Source organism: Pezoporus wallicus, unplaced genomic scaffold (assembly GCF_028554395.1).
Source record: "Pezoporus wallicus isolate ANWC-B61680 ecotype Strahan unplaced genomic scaffold, APGP_CSIRO_Pwel_v1 contig_2492, whole genome shotgun sequence".
Classification (NCBI taxonomy): domain Eukaryota; kingdom Metazoa; phylum Chordata; class Aves; order Psittaciformes; family Psittacidae; genus Pezoporus; species Pezoporus wallicus.
In genome coordinates this window covers 3,025,192-3,046,251 of record NW_026637796.1, presented here as the reverse complement: position 1 = coordinate 3,046,251, position 21,060 = coordinate 3,025,192, and the positions used below count along the sequence as shown (strand labels likewise).

At 39.1% G+C, this 21,060-nt stretch overlaps 1 protein-coding gene across 2 annotated transcripts in view; it reads left to right on the top strand.

The window, feature by feature from the left end:
- Positions 1-21,060, top strand: part of NWD2 (NACHT and WD repeat domain containing 2) — a 60,100-nt gene that overhangs the window by 18,739 nt on the left and 20,301 nt on the right. Inside the window, exons 2-3 of one of the 2 annotated variants that reach the window (XM_057407602.1) lie at positions 4,351-4,439; positions 10,598-10,714. In XM_057407602.1, the coding sequence (XP_057263585.1) occupies positions 4,351-4,439; positions 10,598-10,714 (206 nt within the window). Of the gene's footprint in view, positions 1-4,350; positions 4,440-10,591; positions 10,715-21,060 lie in introns of those variants that run through there. The other variant, XM_057407603.1, reaches the window with a different exon arrangement.

Below are 21,060 nucleotides of genomic sequence, written 5' to 3'. Positions count from 1 at the left end.
GAAGATGTGTGTTCAGCAAGTCACTGCCTTGCTCAAGGCTGGCTGGTTTTGGTTTCACTTAAATATTGGACACATGTTTATGATTGGGTTTGTGGGGTTTTTTTGTCCTAATGTTTTTGCAGATGTAGTTTCATTCTCACAGTTTATTGTAGGCTGTCATTTGGATTTCAGAGTATCAGAATTAAGGAGCTGTATGAAGCTCATCTCATAGCTACTCTCTCATTTTGTCTGCTAGAAAAATGTCATTTAGTTAATCCATTCATCTGCAGCAGCAGCCTGGAAGGTCGACTTTGCCTGTGTGACACAGTTGTTGTTAGGATCTGCCAGCTTCACAGATTTGCTGTCACTGTAAATCAGGTTAAATTCATTTAATTAAACCAGCTTATCTGCCATCCATACTAATTACTGTAGTTATTCTTAACTACATGCACTTCTGTTTCCTTGAAGTTTCATAACTTGTTACAAATACAGGAATTCTTAAAATTCATTAATATAAGCACCAGACTCAAATTCGAATTAGGTAAGAACATTCTATTAGCTTTGGAGGTAGGAATAAAAGTACAGGGTGGGTATGCTGAGCGTCTTATCCAGAACACAGTTGTAGTTCAAGGAATGTTTTATCTATTTCATTTATAAGCTGTTAGGAATGTAGCACTACTCTTGCAGTGTGTTGTTTAATTTTCTGAACAAGACTCTACAAGTTATGCTGCAGGGAACAGAATAGTGTTCTAAAACTAGAGCCAGTGGAGGTCTGCAGTGTAAATCCTATGGGCATAAATGGAAAGAAGCAGAATATCTATTGTATGCCTCAGAAAATATATTTCCCATTTCTCATTTAATTGTGTTTAATCTTATCTTATGCCCTTTTCCAATATTCTTTTTTTCGTTCCTGAAACTTAGCCTATATAATTCCCTCATAAGACTGTTCTGTCTGCTGTCACATTGATCATGTAAGTAACTGCTAACAGTATATGTGAAAGGTTGCTTCCTTAATAACAAAGCTATAGTTGTGATTAATTTCCATTTTTCTAAATTTTTAGTTTAGGTTTAGTTCAGTAACTCAGTAGTAAGTTGGTTTTCAACAGAGTTTATTCTGCTCAGTCGTGAAGGTAGGATGCTTTGTGTTTTCATACTTTCATGCCAAAATTAACCTGTATTAAGGCAAAAAGGCAGAATATATAGATTGATCTAAGGGCCTCAGGTACTGTGAAGGAGTAAAAAAAAAAGGTGAAGTATTTCAAGTGAAGCAAAGTATTCAGGTAGCTTTTATCTAAAGGTACAGCAACACTGTGCAGAAAATGAATCCAAGCTAGCAAAGAGAAAAGTTGCTTTGGAGCCAGAATAATACTGCTGCGTAAGCACAGTGCAACCCTCTGGCTAATTAGTTTTGTTAGCTGTGTACTGCATTCTATAAGAAAAGCTTGACTTAGGCACTAAAGCATAAGAGAAAATTAATGACTGTGGATCCTAAGAAGAGAGCAACTCATCCGTCCCTTACGTACTAACTCAGGCAGCTCTAGGCTGGGAGCTCTGTTTTTGTGCTCCATACCTAAATATTTGTACGATATGTCTGTATTCATTCAGATCTGGAGTACACTTCTGAGGTGAATCTCTTGATTGTCACTATCTAATATACTTTGACTCAAATCATAGAGCGGTCATGGTGTACATGTACAGGGCTCCTTTTGGATGAAAAATGGGAAGAGAACTCCAGGTGGTAAAGTACTGGAACAGGTTGCCAAGAGAGGTGGTGGATGCACCATCCCTGGAGATGTTCAAGGCCAGGCTCAATGTGGTTTTGGGCAACCTGATCTAGTTTTAAATGTCCCTGCTTGCTTGCATGGGGTTGGACTAGATGACTTTTGAAGGTCTCTTCCAATTCAAACTATTTTATGATTCTGTGATTCTATGATCTCACCTAATGCACTCCAAATGTTTGAGGGGGTTGAGCCTAATCCAGAGTAAAATCCCTTAAACACATACGGCATGGACATTGGGTCCTTGGCACCAGCTATTTTACTCTACAGTTTTGCTCCTACTGGCCCAACAGGAGCAAAAGTCTTTCCAGGCATTGTATAAGGAGCCTGGATGAGTAAGCCAAACCTACAGGTTCTTATGAGAGACAGGGTCACTGCTGGTTGCAAGGAGGCTTAGGAGGTCATCTAGGCTAATGTCCTCTAAGTGGGAGGGAGTATTAGTGCTGCCAACAGTAACTTGGTCAACTGTGAACTTGTCTAGTTGAGTCTTGAATAGCTCCAAGGTCAGAGGAGCCTCTCCTAGGCCCAGCCATAACTTCCCACGCTGTAGTACGTTGTCACTGCCTTTGTTGCACTGTTTGTTACTGCCCCAAAAAGCTTGACTCTGTAATCTCTGTTAAGTGCCTTACAAGTGTTTGCAGGCTGTGACTAGGTCCCGCTTCTGTTCTTCACTACAACTAAACAAACCCAGATTCCTCAATCTCTTCTTGTAGGCCATGTGCTCTTGTCCCCTGACCGTCTCGGTAGCTTCTCCAGTTTCCTCCTCATCCTCCTGATTTGGGGTGCCCAGAGCTGGGTACAGCACTCCTAATGCAGCCTCCTCAGTGCAAGGGAGAGGAAGGTAGTAACTTCCTGAGAGGTGAGGAGAGAGAGCATGAGGCCACACTCTTCTGAATGTAGCCCAGGACAGGGTCTGTCTTATTTGCAGTCTTCAAACTGGGTATATAAAAGCTGTGCACTTCGCATTTAGGATCTTGCCTTGAGTGGTGCGCTCACAGTCAATAGAAAGCTTGTGATGGAGCAAGAACCTCATGCTTTTGTACTGTTGTTTTCAGAACACATTAGCATAGTTAATATGTTTTAAAATATTAAATCATAAATACATAATATTGTTTCACTTAGGAACTACTTAGGAAACTACTATGCCTTGTCTTTTTTTCCCCATCAAATAGTTTATGAAAGAACTGTGGTAATTCATATATACTCAATTAAGCTCATGCCTGTACTTTTAAGCCTTTGTGGTATAGCCTTTTTACCTTGATGAAGATTTCACAAGAAATAATTCTGTGGAGGTGTTCTGGATTGCTTTCTATTTATAAACATAAACGGTAATTATACCGTACATTTGTGTAATATTTCAAAGGTATATTTAAATATTAAGAAGAGTATTACGAATTTGGTGTGATTAATTAAATTATGGACTCTTCTAGAATTGCCAAAATAAAAAATATTATAAATCTGTGACCATGATTCTATGAACAGATCTCTGACTTAAATCTATCAGCACTGATACACAAAACACTGATACACTATGGCTCTGATACACAAAACATTGTTAGATTTGCATACGTATATCTAGTATACAACAACATGGGGATTGTTAAATCAGTTTTAACCTATGCTTTGTTTTAGTGCAGTGATACAAATATTGCTTTAACTGCAGCAGATGTTCTCCATGATTCATAAGTTAACGCTTTTATTTTTCATCACATGATGCTCAGATCTATTGTTCTACAACAGTTGTGTTTTATTTTCAAAAATAACTTAGCAAAGGTGTCATCCCTCATCCGTCTGTGTCTGAACTCAGTCAACACTGGTCAGAATCTAGACCAAGTAAAATCCATCAGATATCTTAGTCTTATTGGGAAAGACAATAGAATTTCTCATGTGTACAAGATTTCATTACTAACCAAATTTAATTCACATTTGACAGTATGTGATATCTTTTATATAAATGTGTCTGGATTACTCTGGACAGACAGAACTTAACCATTTTGGTGTCATTGCCATTTTGTACTTTGTTATCAAAACATATGTCATTTTTGTATGGTAAGAATATATAATGTCAGAAATGTGAGTTTATTATGATAGCAGAAATCACCTGGACCAAAATTTACCATAAATAATACTATTAACAGTTATCTGTTGTTTAAGATAGTATCAGACTAAAGATGATGAAGAAAGTGATAGTGTTTGACACAATGTTCTTAATTCATGTTATTGATTTATTCCTGAAGTACAAAGATCTCATTCATCTTTGGTATATCTCTTTGTCCTGTGATGTCTCTAATTCATAAAATTCAGCTTCTTGAAAGTTAAATCGAAGTCAAACCGATAAAGAAATTCTGACTGCTGAATTGCAAAATTAGTTCAGACAGAGTGTATTGAAATATGCTGCAATATTAAGATGTGTATAAAGCCTAATGTTGCACAACATACTGTTTGGGGATCAAATCCCAGTGCTTGATCATGGGGCAGGGGGGAGATGGGTGCATGTTAAGGGCTCTTTTTTTATGTCATAAATCTGTATTTCTGAATAAAAGAACCCAAGTTTATATAAATATTGTTAATAACATCTCTTTCGCCAACACAGATACAATGGCAGAAAGAAGTGCCCTAAGAGAACATGTGTATCCCAAGCTGAGAGAATTCTGCAGGGAAAACTATGGATTGGAATTTCAGGTAGGTTTTTGTTGTGTTGAATCTTGCATTATTTTTTCTTGAAATTAACCCTATCTAGAACAAATAACATTTTTAGGGGTAACTGGTAAAATAGAAAATTGCAACATATGTATTTCACTTTAATTGTACTGAGTTGATGTACTTAAATTATTTTACAGGCAGATTTGAGGTAAATTCTGAATAGATGAAAACCACAGTTTTACAATGCAAGATCGCATTGATAGTACAAGCAATATGGCAACAAACCGACATCTTTCACATTAGAAACTTAATGAGAACAACTCTATTTTATATATTCAAAGAATTATAAAGAAGAAATAATGTTACATCTAAATTACCAAGTTATACTTCTAAATACTTCAGGGACTGTAGCAATCGGACAATGGGTTCAAACTTAAACAGGGGAGGTTTAGGTTAGATATAAGGAAGATGTTCTTTACTGTGAGGGTGGTGAGACACTGGAACAGGTTGCCCCAAAAAGCTGTGGTTGCCCCATCCCTGGCAGCGTTCAAGGCCAGGATGGATGAGGCCTTGAGCAACCTGGTCTAGGGTGAAGCATCCCTGCCCATAGCAGGGGGGCTGGAACTAGGTGCTCTTAAGGTCCTTTCCAACCCTGACTATTCTATGATTCTATGGTTCCGTGATTCTATGAAACCATACTTAAGTTAAAGCAACCTATTTTTAATTTTGTGTTGTCAACATTGAAGTAGCGCCATCTATATATTCACATAATTGTTATATCTACTCTACCTGTGGGTTTGTTTTCCACTGTAATGTGGAAAATAATTTAACCAGTTGAATATTGAAACTGATTACCAAAATGAATTGAATATGGAACATTTCTGTTGTGATTGTATACTATGGAATTGGCTCACTTTAATGCCAATTGTAAAATTCCCATTGCTTCATTCAGTTCAAATTTTCCTTTGTGTCATGGAAGACGCATACCCATCCACATCTTTAGTAAGAGCTAGTTGGTAATAAATTGCATTATAAGTTGCATTTAACTTAAAACACATGAGTTTGGCATCACAGTTAAAATCCCTGGTGCTTTTAAGTCAGCTATGTCCAAATTCACAGTCCTGTAAAGTCATCAAGTCCCATATATATCAGCAGGCCTGGAACTGACTCTCTGCAAAGAGAAATACATACAGCATGCTATGGTGTAAAAATGGTTTTGGGTTTTGGTTTAGTTTTTTTTTTTTCAAAAATTCTGGTTCTACGTCCTCAAGCCTTCCTCACATACTAGTATTAACCTCCTGTCTTAGTGACCGCAAAAACTCAGGTCTCCAGAGTGAAGCTTATTTAGAAACAGCGAATGCCTTTTATGCAACATCCTGTTCCTCCCCGTGTATTATTCTTGGTACACATGCAGCTGGTTTTTAATCAAAATAACAAGTTCTTAAATGATGATACTTGGTTTTAATTCCCTGAGTCACAGTGGAGTTGCTGAATCTGCATGGTGGCAAATTCCAGATTGATTTTTGATTATGGCTATAAAAGAATTTTCATCTGAAGGTCCTAGCTCATCAGCTGATTGGGAAGTCCCAGCTGCAGTGGCAGATGAAAGGAATAGCAAAAGATATTTAAATAATAAAGGTTTTTTCTCCTGTTGCTACCATATGATATTAAGGGAAAATATAAACTTTATTTCTCAGTCATCTTTGAGGAGACATTTCAGTGACAGAAGGGAAATGTCTCTTCCAAGTAATCCACTGCTGAATTCTTTGTGAGACAAAACATGTCTTTCTTCAAATGGATTGTAATTTAGTCTCTGGGGGAGGAATAATTAAGTTTATTCTGGTTGATACTCATGGAAGCAAATTATTTTTTTATATAGTTTCAGCACCAAGAGCATCTTTATGTGATACGAGGTCTGAGAGACAGCTCCACTGACACATTTCTGAAAACAGCTAGGAAGCTATCACATTTCTGTGGAAGCAAAGTAGAAAAGCTTGTAAAAAAGATTACCAAGGGAAAGTAGTAAAGCATTTTGGAGGAGGCTCTGAGGTAGACTTTATCAAAACATTTCTTTTTTATTTATCCATTTTATTTATCCAACACTGCCAAGGATGGAGCATTCACAACTTCCCTGGGCAACCCATTCCAGTGCCTCACCATCCTTACAGTAAAGAACTTCTTCCTTATATCCAATCTAAACTTCCCCTGTTCAAGTTTTAACCCATTACCCCTTGTCCTATCGCTACAGTCCCTAATGAAGAGTCCCTGCCCAGCATCCTTATAGCCCCCCTTCAGATACTGGAAGGCTGCTATGAGGTCTCCACACAGCCTTCTCTTCTCCAGGCTGAACAGCCCCAACTTTCTCAGCCTGTCCTCATACGGGAGGTGCTCCAGTCCCCTGATCATCCTCGTGGCCCTCCTCTGGACTTGTTCCAACAGTTCCGTGTCCTTTTGATGTTGAGGACACCAGAACTCCGCACAATACTGCAGGGGAGGTCTCACGAGAGCAGAGTAGCAGGGCAGGATCACCTCCTTCGACCTGCTGGTCACACTCCTTTTGATGCAGCCCAGGATACGGTTGGCTTTCTGGGCTGCAAGGGCACACTGCTGGCTCATGTTAAATTTCTCGTTCACCAACACCCCCAAGTCCTTCTCTGCAGGGCTGCTCTGAATCTCTTCTCTACCCAACCTGTAGCTGTGCCTGGGATTGTTCCGACCCAGGTGTAGGACCTTGCACTTGTCATGTTTAAACTTCATGAGGTTGGCATCAGCCCACCATACAAGTGTGTCAAGGTCCCTCTGGATGGCATTCCTTCCCTCTAGGGTATCAACCAAACCACACAGCTTGGAGTCAACGGCAAACTTGCTGAGGGCGCACTCAATCCCACTGTCCATGTCAACAACAAAGATGTTGAACAAGACCGGTCCAACACCGATCCCCGAGGGACACCACTCGTTACTGCTCTCCAGCCGGACATTGAGCCATTGACCACAACTCTTTGCATGCAGCCATCCAGCCAGCTCCTTACCCACCGAGTGGTCCATCCATCAAATTGATGTCTCTCCAATTTAGAGACAAGGATTTCATGTGGGACAGTGTCAAATGCTTTGCACAAGTCCAGGTAGATGACATCAACTGCTCTACCCCTGTCCATCAGTTCTGTAGCCCCATCATAGAAGACCACCAAATTGGTCAGGCAGGATTTCCCCTTAGTGAAGCCATGCTGGCTGTCACCAAGCACCTTGTTGATTTTCATGTGCCTTAGCATGCCTTCCAGGAGAATCTGCTCCAAGGTTTTGCCAGGCACAGAGGTGAGACTGACTGGTCTGTAATTCCCCAGGTCATCCATTTTCCCCTTCTTGAAAATGGGGGTTATATTTCCCTTTTTCCAGTTGTTGTGAACTTCACCTGACTGCCATGATCTTTTAAATATGATGGCCAGCGTCTTAGCAACTTCATTCACCAGCTCCTTCAGGACCCGCGGATGGATTTCATCAGGACCCATGGACTTGTGTACGTTCAGGTTCTTAAGATGGTCTCGAACCAGATCCTCTCCTACAGTGGGTCTAGGGTCTTCATTCTCACAGTCACTGCGTCTGCCTTCCAAGACTTGGATGGTGTGGTCAGAGCCTTTGGCAGTGAAGACTGAGGCAAAGAAGTCATTCAGAACCTCAACCTTCTCCAAATCCTGTGTAGCCAGTTCTCCCGATAGCTTCCTGAGGGGGCCTACGTTGTCCCTAGTCTGTTTTTTATTTGCTATGTACCTATGGAATCCCTTCCTGTTATCTTTCACATCCCTAGCCAAGTTTAATTCTAACTGGGCCTTAGCTTTCCTAACCTGGTCCCTAGCTTCCCAGACAACATCCCTGTATTCTTCCCAGGCCACCTGTCCTTGCTTCCACCTTTTATAAGCCTTGTTTTTCCCTCTAAGTTTCCTCAGGAGCTCCTTATCCATCCAAGGAGGTCTCCTGGCCCTCCTGCTGCACTTCCTTCTAGTTGGGATGCAACACTCCTCAGCTTGTAGCAGGTGATCCTTGAATATCAACCAACAGACTTGGGCCCCTCTGCCCTCTAGAGCTATGTCCCATGGAACCTTACTAAGCAGGTTCCTGAAGAGGCCAAAGTCTGCTGTCTTGAAGTCCAGGGCAGTGAGCTTGCTGCACGCTCTTCTCGCTCTCCTGAGGATCTCAAATTCGAGCATCTCATGATCGCTGCAACCAAGGCTGCCCTGGAGAGTCACATTTCCAACGAGCCCTTCCCTGTTGGTGAGCACGAGGTCAAGCATGGCACCTCTCCTTGTTGGCTCCTCTGTTACTTGCAGAAGGAAGTTGTCTTCTACACAATTGAGTAACCTCCTGGATTGCTTGTGCCGGGCCGTACCATCCTTCCAACAGATGTCAGGGTGGTTGAAGTCACCCATGAGAACAAGGGGCTGTGAGCGTGAGGCTTTTCCTATCTGTCTGTGGAGTGCTTCATCTGCAGGTTCTCCTTGATCAGGCGGTCTGTAACAGATCCCCACAGTAATGTCTCCCATAGCTATACTCCCTTTAACCCTGACCCACAAACTCTCTGTGGACTGCTCACCTGTCCCCAGACAGAGTTCCATACTCTCCAGCCTACCCTAACATAAATAGCAACTCCCCCTCCCCAGCTACCGGGCCTGTCTAAAGAGCCTGTAACCTTCCATTCCAATACTCCAGTCATAGGAGCCATCCCACCATGTTTCTGTGATATCTATAACATTATAACACACAGAAAGCAGCTGCCTAGCCACTACACTATCTGCTATTCCAGGGAATTTCCTCTTAATAAAAAAAATTACAGAATTAACATGATTTTTGAACATTTAATTAAAATAGAAATTGCTTTTATGTTTCAGATGAACTTGAGCTGCACAATAAATTCATTCAATCAGTAATTCAAATATTTTTTACTGTATGCTAAGATGCTTTAATTTTATGACTAGAATGCTTAAGCTTTATCATGCATCATTCAAGTAATCGGACAGCTGAATGCGATGTGAAGTTCAGTAATGAAGTCATAGTGATAAATAACAGAAGGGAGGGAGGAAGGCAGAACACTTTTTTCCTAATCAGACTGAAAGAAAAGAACAGTGAATTTTACTTTTACATCAACCCATTATTAGTTGTTACGTTAGGTCTTCAGGCTGATTCTGTTTCTCATGGAAAGAGCAGAGTGCTTCCACTGTACAAGTAATATTACAGCAAATTATACAAATTGTAAAAATTATATTACAAATAACAATATTGTAATATATTCATGTCACATTAATTTATTTTCTTTTTAACTATCCGTTTGGACTTTCTTTTTTGTTCAAGTTACATAGATGATGTTAACAATCAATAGTAGCTTAAATGAGAGAGTAGTAGCATGTACCCTAAGTTTTATTTCAAAAGAAATGTGTACCTATGATTTCTACTCTTTTAAACTTAATTTTCCACAGTAAGAATTCAGCCTGTTAGTTAAAATGTGTAGTGAAATCACACTTCATTGCTTAATTTCTTCAAATAAGTTTAACATCCATAGTCCAGTTTCTTCCAGTTTGTTTGCAGCTAATTACCATCACAAAACCGAGTCTGTAGCTACAGATGAAAAGCTGAGCAGCAAGCTGTCTGCCATTGCATATCTATACAATCTCCGATTCTAAAGTAACAAAGACCAGCTAACAAAAGAAGTATGATAGTACAGAGTTGCACATATTATTTCTTTTGAGCCATGAACACAGGATGAGTTTATATCCTGTGGATACAAGTGACACAAGGTGTCAAGTCATGGTCTTGACTGTGATCCACAGCAAAACTTCCGTTCATTTCCATGGAGCCAGGATTTTATCAATGCTTTTGTCATTATTCTTACCTATCCATTATATGCAATTTAGTAGCAAGTAAAGCCTGCATCAAATCAAGATCTTGTCATGCTAATGTCTGCAAAGAAATATTAATATAAAATGAGAGACTGTCCCAGGAGGGACTACCTGGGAGGGAAAATAAGAGACTTGAATTGTCATTCACCTAAGGAAACCCTGCCAGTCTGTGTAAAGACTGGATATAGACCTCATTGCCTTTTACTGCACTGCAGAACTGTGCTTAGCAGTACACAAAATGTTGGCAAAGTTAATTTTCAATAGGTAGAAAGGGCACATGATAAAGTAACGATGTTGCATACTGTTTTCCAGGTCATAGACCTATACTGGGGAGTTGAAGCAGATGAATGGGACAGTCCTGAGCTACAAAAGAGTCGTATGAAGCTGTTAGAAGATTGCTTGAAAAGTTCTGCAGGTCCATGTTTTGTTGTGGGTATACAAATAATGTTTTACTTTACAACAAAAATACAATGTCAGCTATCCTAACATGCATGATTCAGTAACAAATATGTTCTTTTCTTCTTTCTAAAATATTTTATATTCCTCACTGTACATTAGTTATACTGCATCCAGATGTTTCCCTATACAGCAGATTAACAGTGATTACTCAGTGTTAATGGAGAAGAAAGAAGGATCATTCATGATCAGTCCCCATAGTGAGGTGGGTTTAGAAACCACAAGGTATGACTGTAATACTAGAACAACGGAAGTATGGACTACTTGTTTAAGGAGGCCACTGTTAATTAATTCTTGGCACTTCTTACACATGCTGGCCTAGAAGGACGTACTTACAAAAGCACAGCAGCAGCAAAGAACTATCTGATGTGACCTGCATTTTGCTGTTTTGTATCATAAACCTAGGGTAAAATGCCTGGTATTAGAGTGTGAAAAGACTGGAGGTCAGTGACAACCTGAGGAGGCTCTGAGACTTTTTTTTTTTTTCTTACTCTGTCTTCTCTTTACTGTTGCCAGAACAACAGTTGCTTTTAGGATTCTTCCGTAGTCAGTAAAGCCAGCAAAACAGATAAATTTTTACTGGCTTTTCCTATTAGACCCAAAGGAGAGACTGAACCACTTCACATCAGTGGTTTAGAAAGCTTTATATATTTATTTCAGTGTAAGAGAGATCTTTTTGTGTAGATGATCCTGTTGGTTTTCATCAAGCTCGTATTCAGCTGCTCCTTACAGCTTTTACAGCTGAAGCAGCATGAATTTATGAAGTCATGCCAAACATTGTGTATGGTTCTAGTAGTTCAAAGGCACTGGGAGTAGGCAGTGTCCTGACAGTGTCCTGCCAGGTATGCTTTACCACCTTCCAGTTAATCACATACAATAGATTTTGCTGTCACTGATTTTGTATTAAATACACAATTCAGAGTAGTGATTTTTTTTCTCTTTCTTCTGTGCTTAGAAAGAGATATACCATGTTTTAATATGAGCAGAGTTAACTTGAAAAATATTTAAAGACCAGATCAGCTCATGGTATGCTGACTGTGTTAGTTTTCACTGCACAGACCAAAAATATATGACTCTTGATATACGCATTTTCCCAGCTGCTTAAAGAATAGCATACCTGTTTTATCTGTGAAGGGTAAGGCTGTGCTTTAACTTACTGGGCCGATCGAGATAGAGAATCTCTCTAATGAGATTCACTGTTCAGTTGTATATACTGCATATTTACAGTATCGATGCATCAAAACTAAAGAGAAGATGATTTGGGAAGAATGTGAGTTTATTTTGTGTATGAGAAGTTCTGTGTGCAAGGGAGACTTCAGCGAAAGTACAAAACCGGCCACAATGAGTAGGATTTGCTATGATCAAGGATACTTCTCTGAAAGTATATTTACATTATTCCAAAACATATTTAATTCCTTATGAGCTGCCTTGAGGCTCCATTCTTTGTGAGAAATAAATCGGGGATATACAATTATTTTTCTATGCATAGTTGTAGGAGAGTAGAAATATTAGGATAAATCTCAAGTTAAATTAACTTCTGTAAAACTCTTCACTTGTGTTTAGGAGAATAACCAACATTATTTTAAGACAAAGTGCTTGCAGAGAAAAAAATAGACATCCTGCCAACATTAGATAAATACAGTTCCAGTTTCATTATAGTGCTGCAGACATACCAGAGCATACAGAGCAAGACAGACTCATTCAGTATCTGTCCATCAAGCCGAATATTTTCAAGTAGACATACCTAATCCTACTTCACTAGTTTTGTCAATTATTATACTGTTAGTATAAGTTTTACTAAATTACAAGCATTTTGATATTACATGTCTTTATTACAAGTTTTCTTGTAATAAAGTCTGAAAGCAAAAAAAAATACATTGCTTCTGTTTACTGCTGGTATACTACTGATTGTCCTCTCCATGGTCACTTGTTTATTGCAACTGGAAGGGTACTGGAAATGCTTGTGGTTTAGACACCAAAGGACATCTGCAACTCTCCTTTGACAGTTTAATTCAATGGAAAACAATTTTAAGACTATACCTTTGCTCTTCTAGATTTTATTTTCTGTATTTGCTAAGAAAATAATTTAGAAAAGCTAGATTTCTCCTCTATACTTGAAAGTAGATAATTGAACTCTAATTCTTAGAGTTGTCAGATAAGGCAGAGAAGAGTTCTGAAAAAAATCAAGTCCTTGATTTATTTTTTTTTAAATGAAGAATTTTAAAGATGCAAGGAACTGAAACCACAGAATCCCATGGGGATAGAAGGTCTACAAAAGACTGCCTGCTGTGAAGGCTGGAGATCACTTCCCTCCGTACCAAAGATTAGATAAAGAGCAAGCTGCAGCATGTGTTGTTCCATGTTTTTACCACACCCTTACAACCATCTCACTAGCTGTTTCATTCACCAGTTTGCCTCACTCTGTTATTTACCTTCAGAGTCCTGGGGACTGAAGGCCGTCCTCAGCACTTGACCATAAAAAGCCCAGAGCTTGGAGTGCTGAGTCTGCACTGGGTTTGATGCCATCATGACACTGTTTTTCACAAGCACACACTGGCCCAGATCTTTAGAGGGTTTGGGTAGCTTCCATCTGATGTGACTAAATTTAGTTTTCTGGGTTTATTTTTCTTCTTTCTGTCTTCCCTTTGATGAAAATCCAGTGTTGGAATAGAAGGGCATGGCGTTTTTCCTTGAGCAACACCCAGTGTCCTTAGACATGGATGTTCTAAAATCTCTGTGAAGAAGTGAAGGAAACCTCGTTGTGTTTATGCATATGTTTATGCATATTTTAGCAGCTCAGAATTTTGAAGCTGTTAAGAATTGCCTGGTGATACTGTTACTAAGGAAATCATAAATTTGAAACAGAACAAAACAGCTAACAAAGAGGTTGCAGTAAACCAATGTCTCCAATATTTCAGGTTTTCCAAATGTGGGCCAGAGTGATACCTCTCCCAATGACTATACCAGCAAAACTACAGAAATCTCTTCACGTACATTTATTTTTTGCTCTGTTGTACCTTAGGGTGATGGAGTTTATTTCATTTAAAACATAAATTGAAGATGATTCTACTCCAACAACCATAATCAGTTTTAATTTATAGTAACATAATTAAAAATGGACTTTGGCACAGCAGGCTTTGGGAAACTTCCCATTTCTTGAGAAAGTTGTATAAAATGTGCCACTTCCATTCAGCTGGCATTTTTTTAACTTTTCAATTACTGCTTTCTTAATTCAGACACAGATCTTGGATTAAATTGGACTATTCAGAATTAACTAGCAGATACGGGTTGATTTTTATAAAGTGTTTCTTTATGGCACTTTGTACCTGCATTGTGATATCAGATGGAGAGAAATTAAAATGAGTTCTTAAATTAGTGCAGTGAATAAATTGGAAGTCCTAAGCTTTTCTTCAGATACGAAAGAACAAAATCCAAATGAACACATATTCATAAACACAAAGGAAGAAGCACTTCTGAAAAAATGAGTAATTAATTTTCCTGTGACACTGTTTTGGGAATGTATAGTCCCCCTCTTAGCTACTGCCTGAGCTCTGTCAACACTTGATCCAATTAAGGGAGAGGGGAGCTGGGGTTTTTTTGGTTGGGTTCGGTTTTTGCTGTGTAAAATCAGTGCCTACTATATGTGACCATTTAAAAACTTATAGCCTTTACTGTAGGTAAAAACATACCATGCTATTTTTGATCTGCAGAATAATTTATGAAGATTTGTTTATGAGGGAAACAGTACTAGTTCTGCAGGAAAAATACTTTCCGTAAAATTTTATGCAGAAATCATACTGGTTGTCTCTGGAATCTACACGGGGAGACTGAAATGCAGTGTATTTATTAAGCTGTGAACTGCTTAAACTCTTCATTGCATAACAATACCAAAGACAAAATACATTCAGTATATCACTGTAACCTTTACATTTTGTTGACTTGTGTTTCCTAGTAAATTCATAAGAGAAGGGAATATAAACAGGATGGTAGAGTGGCAATAAAGGTTATATTATCATCCCACAGCTGATTATGAACAGGATTTATCTGCTGTGGACCTAGTCTCAATATCTTTAACAACTAACAGAAAGATATAGGTACCTCCAACAATATCTGAGTCATCTTCTGGGTGACTCTTTTTCCATTAACAGCAAGGAAACGCCAGAGAGTTAGGCTGCTAATTTAGGAACCCAATTACAGTGTTTGGTACCAATTAAGACCTTGACCTATTTAGGGTATCTTTAGTCTACAGTGGTTATTTTACTGCCGTTTTATCAGGGTTCCTTAACTAATACTCCAGTACTAACCTGATGCTGATTATGCCTTAGTAGAGATAAGAGAATTGCCAGGCTTCTCTGTGTTTCTCTTCAAACACAAGAAGTTACAACACATGGGTGCTCTCCTCCATCTGTGTGGCACCTCACAGTCTCTGCCTGAATGGCAGTTCTTGTGTGACTATGTTCTGAAAAATTGTAAAATGAAAGGGAGAAATGGAAATGAAATGTTAGCTTGTCGCCTGTAATGGTTTGCTCAATTAAATATGTCTGGGTTTGTACAAACCTAAGATTCTTTTCACCCATCATTCAGATACCTGGTTCAAAGAACAGTAAAGATATTTTCTACCTACTCTGAACAGCTAGTGTAATTTATATTTATCATTTTAAAATACATTTACATTGTAATTTACATTGTCCCTCAAATTATTGACAGCTTGTTGTTAATTTCAGCATTAATGAACCATTAACAAAGACCTAGCATTATGAAACTGGAATTCCAGTAGGATTTTAAGAGAATATTGGCAATTTACAATATTGGCAAATTCTTAAATCACCCTGAAATTGATGATGAAATATGGCAAATTAGAGTGAAATGTTTTTTTACATTTTTGGATCTTTTTGTTCCTACAGTGCAATGAATGCTTTAATCATTCCATGAAGTACCCTACTACTTAGTTCTCTTTGCTGAGTACAAATGGTTGATAAGTTATTCTGAGCACATTCCGTCTCAGAGAAAATTCCAAATTATATTCCCCCCAGCTCTACTGAATCTCCTCAACTCCCATTTCAGTTCTGGTGTTACTTTAGGGTTTATCCCTAATAGGAAAATGGTTCTGGAACACCTGAGTCACATTTTCTTTTGCTCTTCTGGGAAAATTGCTATACATTTTAAGTTAGGGACACTAAACTCAGTCAAATGTGCCTATATTTAAACAGCCAGCTTATGAGGAATCCTACGCACCTAGTGCTCCTTGGGAACTCAGCAGAAGTTACAAGTGCTCGATACATTTCAGAGTCTAATTTTCCTCCAGGAAGCAGGTCTATATATAGTTTTTATGTGAATGAGGAGAAACAGCTGGAACCAGACATGGCGTAACAGCCTATCTCTCCCAGTGAAGTTTATTCCAAGAAACAAATATTGAATTATGAATTTTCTTCATACTCCACACCTGATGCAAAACCCATCCAAACGAGAACTCCCTCTAACAAAGGAGGGTTTGGAGTCATAAAGCATATCAGAAATGGCTCCATAAGCCTCGTTGGCATGAATCTGAAGTAAAGTATACGTCTGCAGACACTAATCCTGTTTTAGATGGACTTTGGCAACAGGAAAGATTTTTCTCAAAGCAGAGCTTTGTATATTTTTTGAAGGCCTTCAAAACAGATAAAGTGGTTAAGCTTTAAATACATAGTATGCAACTTTCCTGTCAGCAAGCCTTGGTCTTTCACAGCCTCCAGACTGACAGGGAAAGGGTGTATATCCCTTTCCATGTTGTCTATCTCTGAACAACAGATATACACAGAGTAGAATCAAGGACAGGGTATTATTATATGATTAAGCTATTGTGAGTTCCTTGATCTGCTTTAGGGCTGGGAATTTATTTTCCTGTGAATTTCCCTAAATCTTAAATCTAGAGTCTAAAAATGCTTACCCATTCTTTAAACATACCCATTGAAAATAGCATCATCAGGCAGCTTTTCCATGGAACATAGAAACTGCATGGGTTTTGATGTAGTCTTAAAATAGCTTGCATTTTCAGCCTGCAGTCAGAAAACTCTACATATTTTCTGCTAATTCACTGTGTTTGTTTTTCTTGACATAAGTAGAATTTTTGGTGCTTCCTTCCAGGAAGGTTAAGTATTACATTTAATAATGTGATATTAATGAGAACAAGATTAGCATGAACTCAAATTTCCGTCATTGTATGTAATGTGTAAAGAGAAAAAATAGGCTGCATGAGATTTATTTTCTGTTTACCCTCAGAAGCTTTACCAAACCATCCTCTGAGGTAGTATTGTAATCAGCTAGATACAATGGTCTGCTCTACAAATGAAACAGTAGATCAGAAAACCAACATCAGCTGTTCTGCAGAAGTGAGGGGGGGAAATCCTGAACCTTGCAGTGATAATTCTGTGTAAAGATACATACATACAGCATACTTCACTATTTTTTAGCAGGCAGTTGATAAGTTCAGAGAGAGATCTTAATGCTGTTACTTGCACCTAGTGTATGTGACTTCCCTTTTCTCAAATAGAGTAAACAAACACCTACCCGTAAAGTAACTAGTTTTACAGTGTTCTTCATAGTGGTAGATTTTAGAAGAACTCAGAATAGTGGTGCTACTCATGACTGGAAAAACAGCTCGTTCCCTGGACACATAATTTTGCAGAGCATATACTGCCTCTCAATCATGCCATTGCATGGCATAGGCAAGACAGTGCTTTTATAGAAAGAAGTGTCATGACCTGATGTTCTTTTCTTTGCTATATTTCATTTGTTTTCATGGGGAATTTACTACAGAATTTTTAAATATTTGACTAATGACTTAACCTATTACCTGCAGGCAGTATTTAGTGCTGAGTGCTTGTATGCTTGCCATGAAGTCTGATTACCTTTTAGTTAAAAAGTGCTAGAAAACCCATGAAGATATCCCAATGGAAAGCTACTATAGGTAAAGTTTTATTTAGATCTATTCCATTGTTGAAGAACTATGGAAGTGGAAGCTAAGAGGATTTGTAAGGGTGATATTTTTTCATCTATATTATAAATGTAAAATTAATGTTGGGGAAATTTGAAAAATAATAGGTTTTTTAAGGTGGCTTTATGAAAGGATTGATTTATATTTAATATAAAATGAACTATAAGGGTTAACATTCTCATTGTAATATTTGGTGATATGAATGGGCTGCAAAGATTGTTGACACTCTGAATATTTCAAGTATCCAGGGAATTACAGACCAGTCAGTCTCACCTCCGTGCCTGGCAAAATCTTGGAGCAGATTCTCCTGGAAGGCATGCTAAGGAACATGAAAAACAACAAGGTGCTTGGTGACAGCCAGCATGGCTTCACTAAGGGGAAATCCTGCCTGACCAATTTGGTGGCCTTCTATGATGGGGCTACGGAACTGATGGACAGGGGTAGAGAGTTGATGTCATCTACCTGGACTCGTGCAAAGCGTTCGACACTGTCCCACACGACATCCTTGTCTCTAAATTGGAGAGATACCAATTTGATGGATGGACCACTCGGTGGATAAAGAACTGGCTGGATGGCTGCATGCAGAGTTGTGGTCAATGGCTCAATGTCCGGCTGGAGAGCAGTAACGAGTGGTGTCCCTCAGGGATCGGTGTTGGAACCGGTCTTGTTCGGCATCTTCGTCGGTGACGTGGACAGTAGGATTGAGTGCGCCCTCAGCAAGTTTGCTGATGACACCAAGCTGTGTGGTTCGGTTGATACACTGGAGGGAAGGAATGCCATCCAGTGGGACCTTGACACACTTGTGAGGTGGGGTGATACCAACCTCATGAAGTTTAAACATGACAAGTGCAAGGTCCTACACCTGGGTCGGAGCAATCCCAGGCACAGCTACAGGTTGGGTAGAGAAGAGATTCAGAGCAGCCCTGCAGAGAAGGACTTGGGGGTGTTGGTCAATGAGAAATTTAACATGAGCCAGCAGTGTGTGCTTGCAGCCCAGAAAGCCAACCGTATCCTGGGCTGCATCAAAAGGAGCGTGACCATCAGGTCAAAGGAGGTGACCCTGCCCTGCTACTCTGCTCTCGTGAGACCTCACTTGGAGTATTGTGTGCAGTTCTGGTGTCCTCAACATAAAAAGGACATGGAACTGTTGGAACAAGTCCAGAGGAGGGCCACGAGGATGATCAGGGGACTGGAGCACCTCCCAAATGAAGATAGCCTGAGAAAGTTGGGGCTGTTCAGCCTGGAGAAGAGAAGGCTGCTTGAAGACCTCATAGCAGCCTTCCAGTCTCTGAAGGGGAGCTATAGGGATGCTGGGGAGGGACTCTTCATTAAGGACTGTAGTGATAGGACAAGGGGTAATGGATTAAAACTTAAACAGGGGAAGTTTAGATTGGATATAAGGAAGGAGTTCTTTACTGTAAGGATGGTGAGGCACTGGAATGGGTTGCCCAGGGAAGTTGTGAATACTCCATCCCTGGTGGTGTTCAAGGCCAGGTTAGACAGAACCTTGGGTGATATCGTTTAGTGTGAGGTGTCCCTGCCCATGGCAGGGGGGTTGGAACTAGATGATCTTAAGGTCCTTTCCAACCCTAACTATTCTATGATTCTTTGATTCTAATACTGTTCTTCATAAGTTGAAACCTTTGTCCAGTACACAAGGGCTGTGATTTATAAAGCCAAGGAAAGCTTTAATCTTTATTATCACAGTGCTTATCTTAGTATTTTCTATGAGTCAGTTTAGCTTCTTCGAAGGCCCGATCCACATTTTGCTTTCTCTCCTTAACTGTTATTACAGTTTAGATTATTAGTTTCTTGTCAAAGGAATTAGTTCATTCCATCCTGCAATTATGCTACTGTCCTTTCTAGCCTCCTCCAAATTTATAGTAATTTAAAAAACTGAAAAAATGGTTCTTCCCCTCCAACCACATAAAAAGTAGGGAATGCATGCAAATCATTTAAGAACACACAGAAGGGACTGATACTTCTACATCAGTCTTAGGTTTACTGGGCCATCATCTTGCTAGCATTATTGGGGAAGGAAAACTATACTATTCTTGTGCAAGGAATTATCTAATAATTTCTTTTCATCTTTGAAGGATTAGATTGATAGTATCTTCAGAAAGTACCAGCACCAACTGTCCCAGATAACAAGCCCTAAAACCAATGCCAGTTGGCTTGGAGGAAAGATTATTTTGTTACAGTTGGCACAAAAGGACTCAAAAATCATAAATAAAAATTATCAAAATTCAGGAACTATTCAAAATGCATTGTATAGGCCACTCAACATGTACTTGCAAAGCAGATTTGATGTTATATTATGCTACTTGTTCTGCATTCTGTGATAAATGCTAAATTCTGGGCACTGTAGAGAGGTGGCATTACAATCTGCTAGAGCTAATGTCCCTTACATTAAAAAAATGCTTTTGGGCCTTCATTTATTTCATATGCCTGTAAACAATGTTTATTAATGGTGTTTTAGGTGTTTCTGTACATGCTACACAGTCATAGGTCATATCAGGCACATGGTGACTATATTATTCTATGCAGTTTGTGAGATCATTTTCTTGGCATTTAATTACAAGATCAGGTTTTCATTTGTAGGCTCAACGAATACCAATCTGTTTAGCTCTAATAAGAAGGAAAAAAGAAAAAAAAAAAATAAGTTCACAGTGAAATGTCATATCATATTAGAATATTTAGTAAAAAATAAAGTTGGGAGGACTGTTAACAATTCTGTTATACCATCAGTGATCTCTGCCTCTGATAATGGTTATTAACTAACACTTTCCAATACCTTCATAGTGACTGTGTATGTTACTGAGTAACACAGCTTAGTTGTATTACAGAAGAACATAAATAATATAGGTCCATTTCCACTAAAGAAATACAGTGTGCTTACAGTAGGATTTGGATAGGTTTTGCAGCCCTGAAAACCCATCCTTAATTGCTGCAGTTTTGGAGGTTACTGCAGAATGGATGTCTGTCTGTCAATCCCATAAATGCCTGATTCATCTCTCCTTGCCATGCTCAACTTTGCCTGAACCTAAGCTCTTTGGCTCATCATTTATCAAATAATGGGAATTTAGAAACTAAGCAGCCCTTCTGATAAAAGACTAGCAAGATCATATTTCTCAGAAAAGAAAGATACGGCCCCTTCTTTTTAGAGGGTACCTGAGTGCAGCAGGGTGCAGCACCCTTGCTTATACACGAAGCGTATCAAAGAAGGCAGTAAGAATGCAGAAGACTCCTAGCTTTTAACTCCAGGTTTTGGTGTCCAGAAGCCAGTGCCCTGTCCTCACAGCTGACTATACTGGTAGGTCAGAGTGTCATCTTTCTGACTCCATGA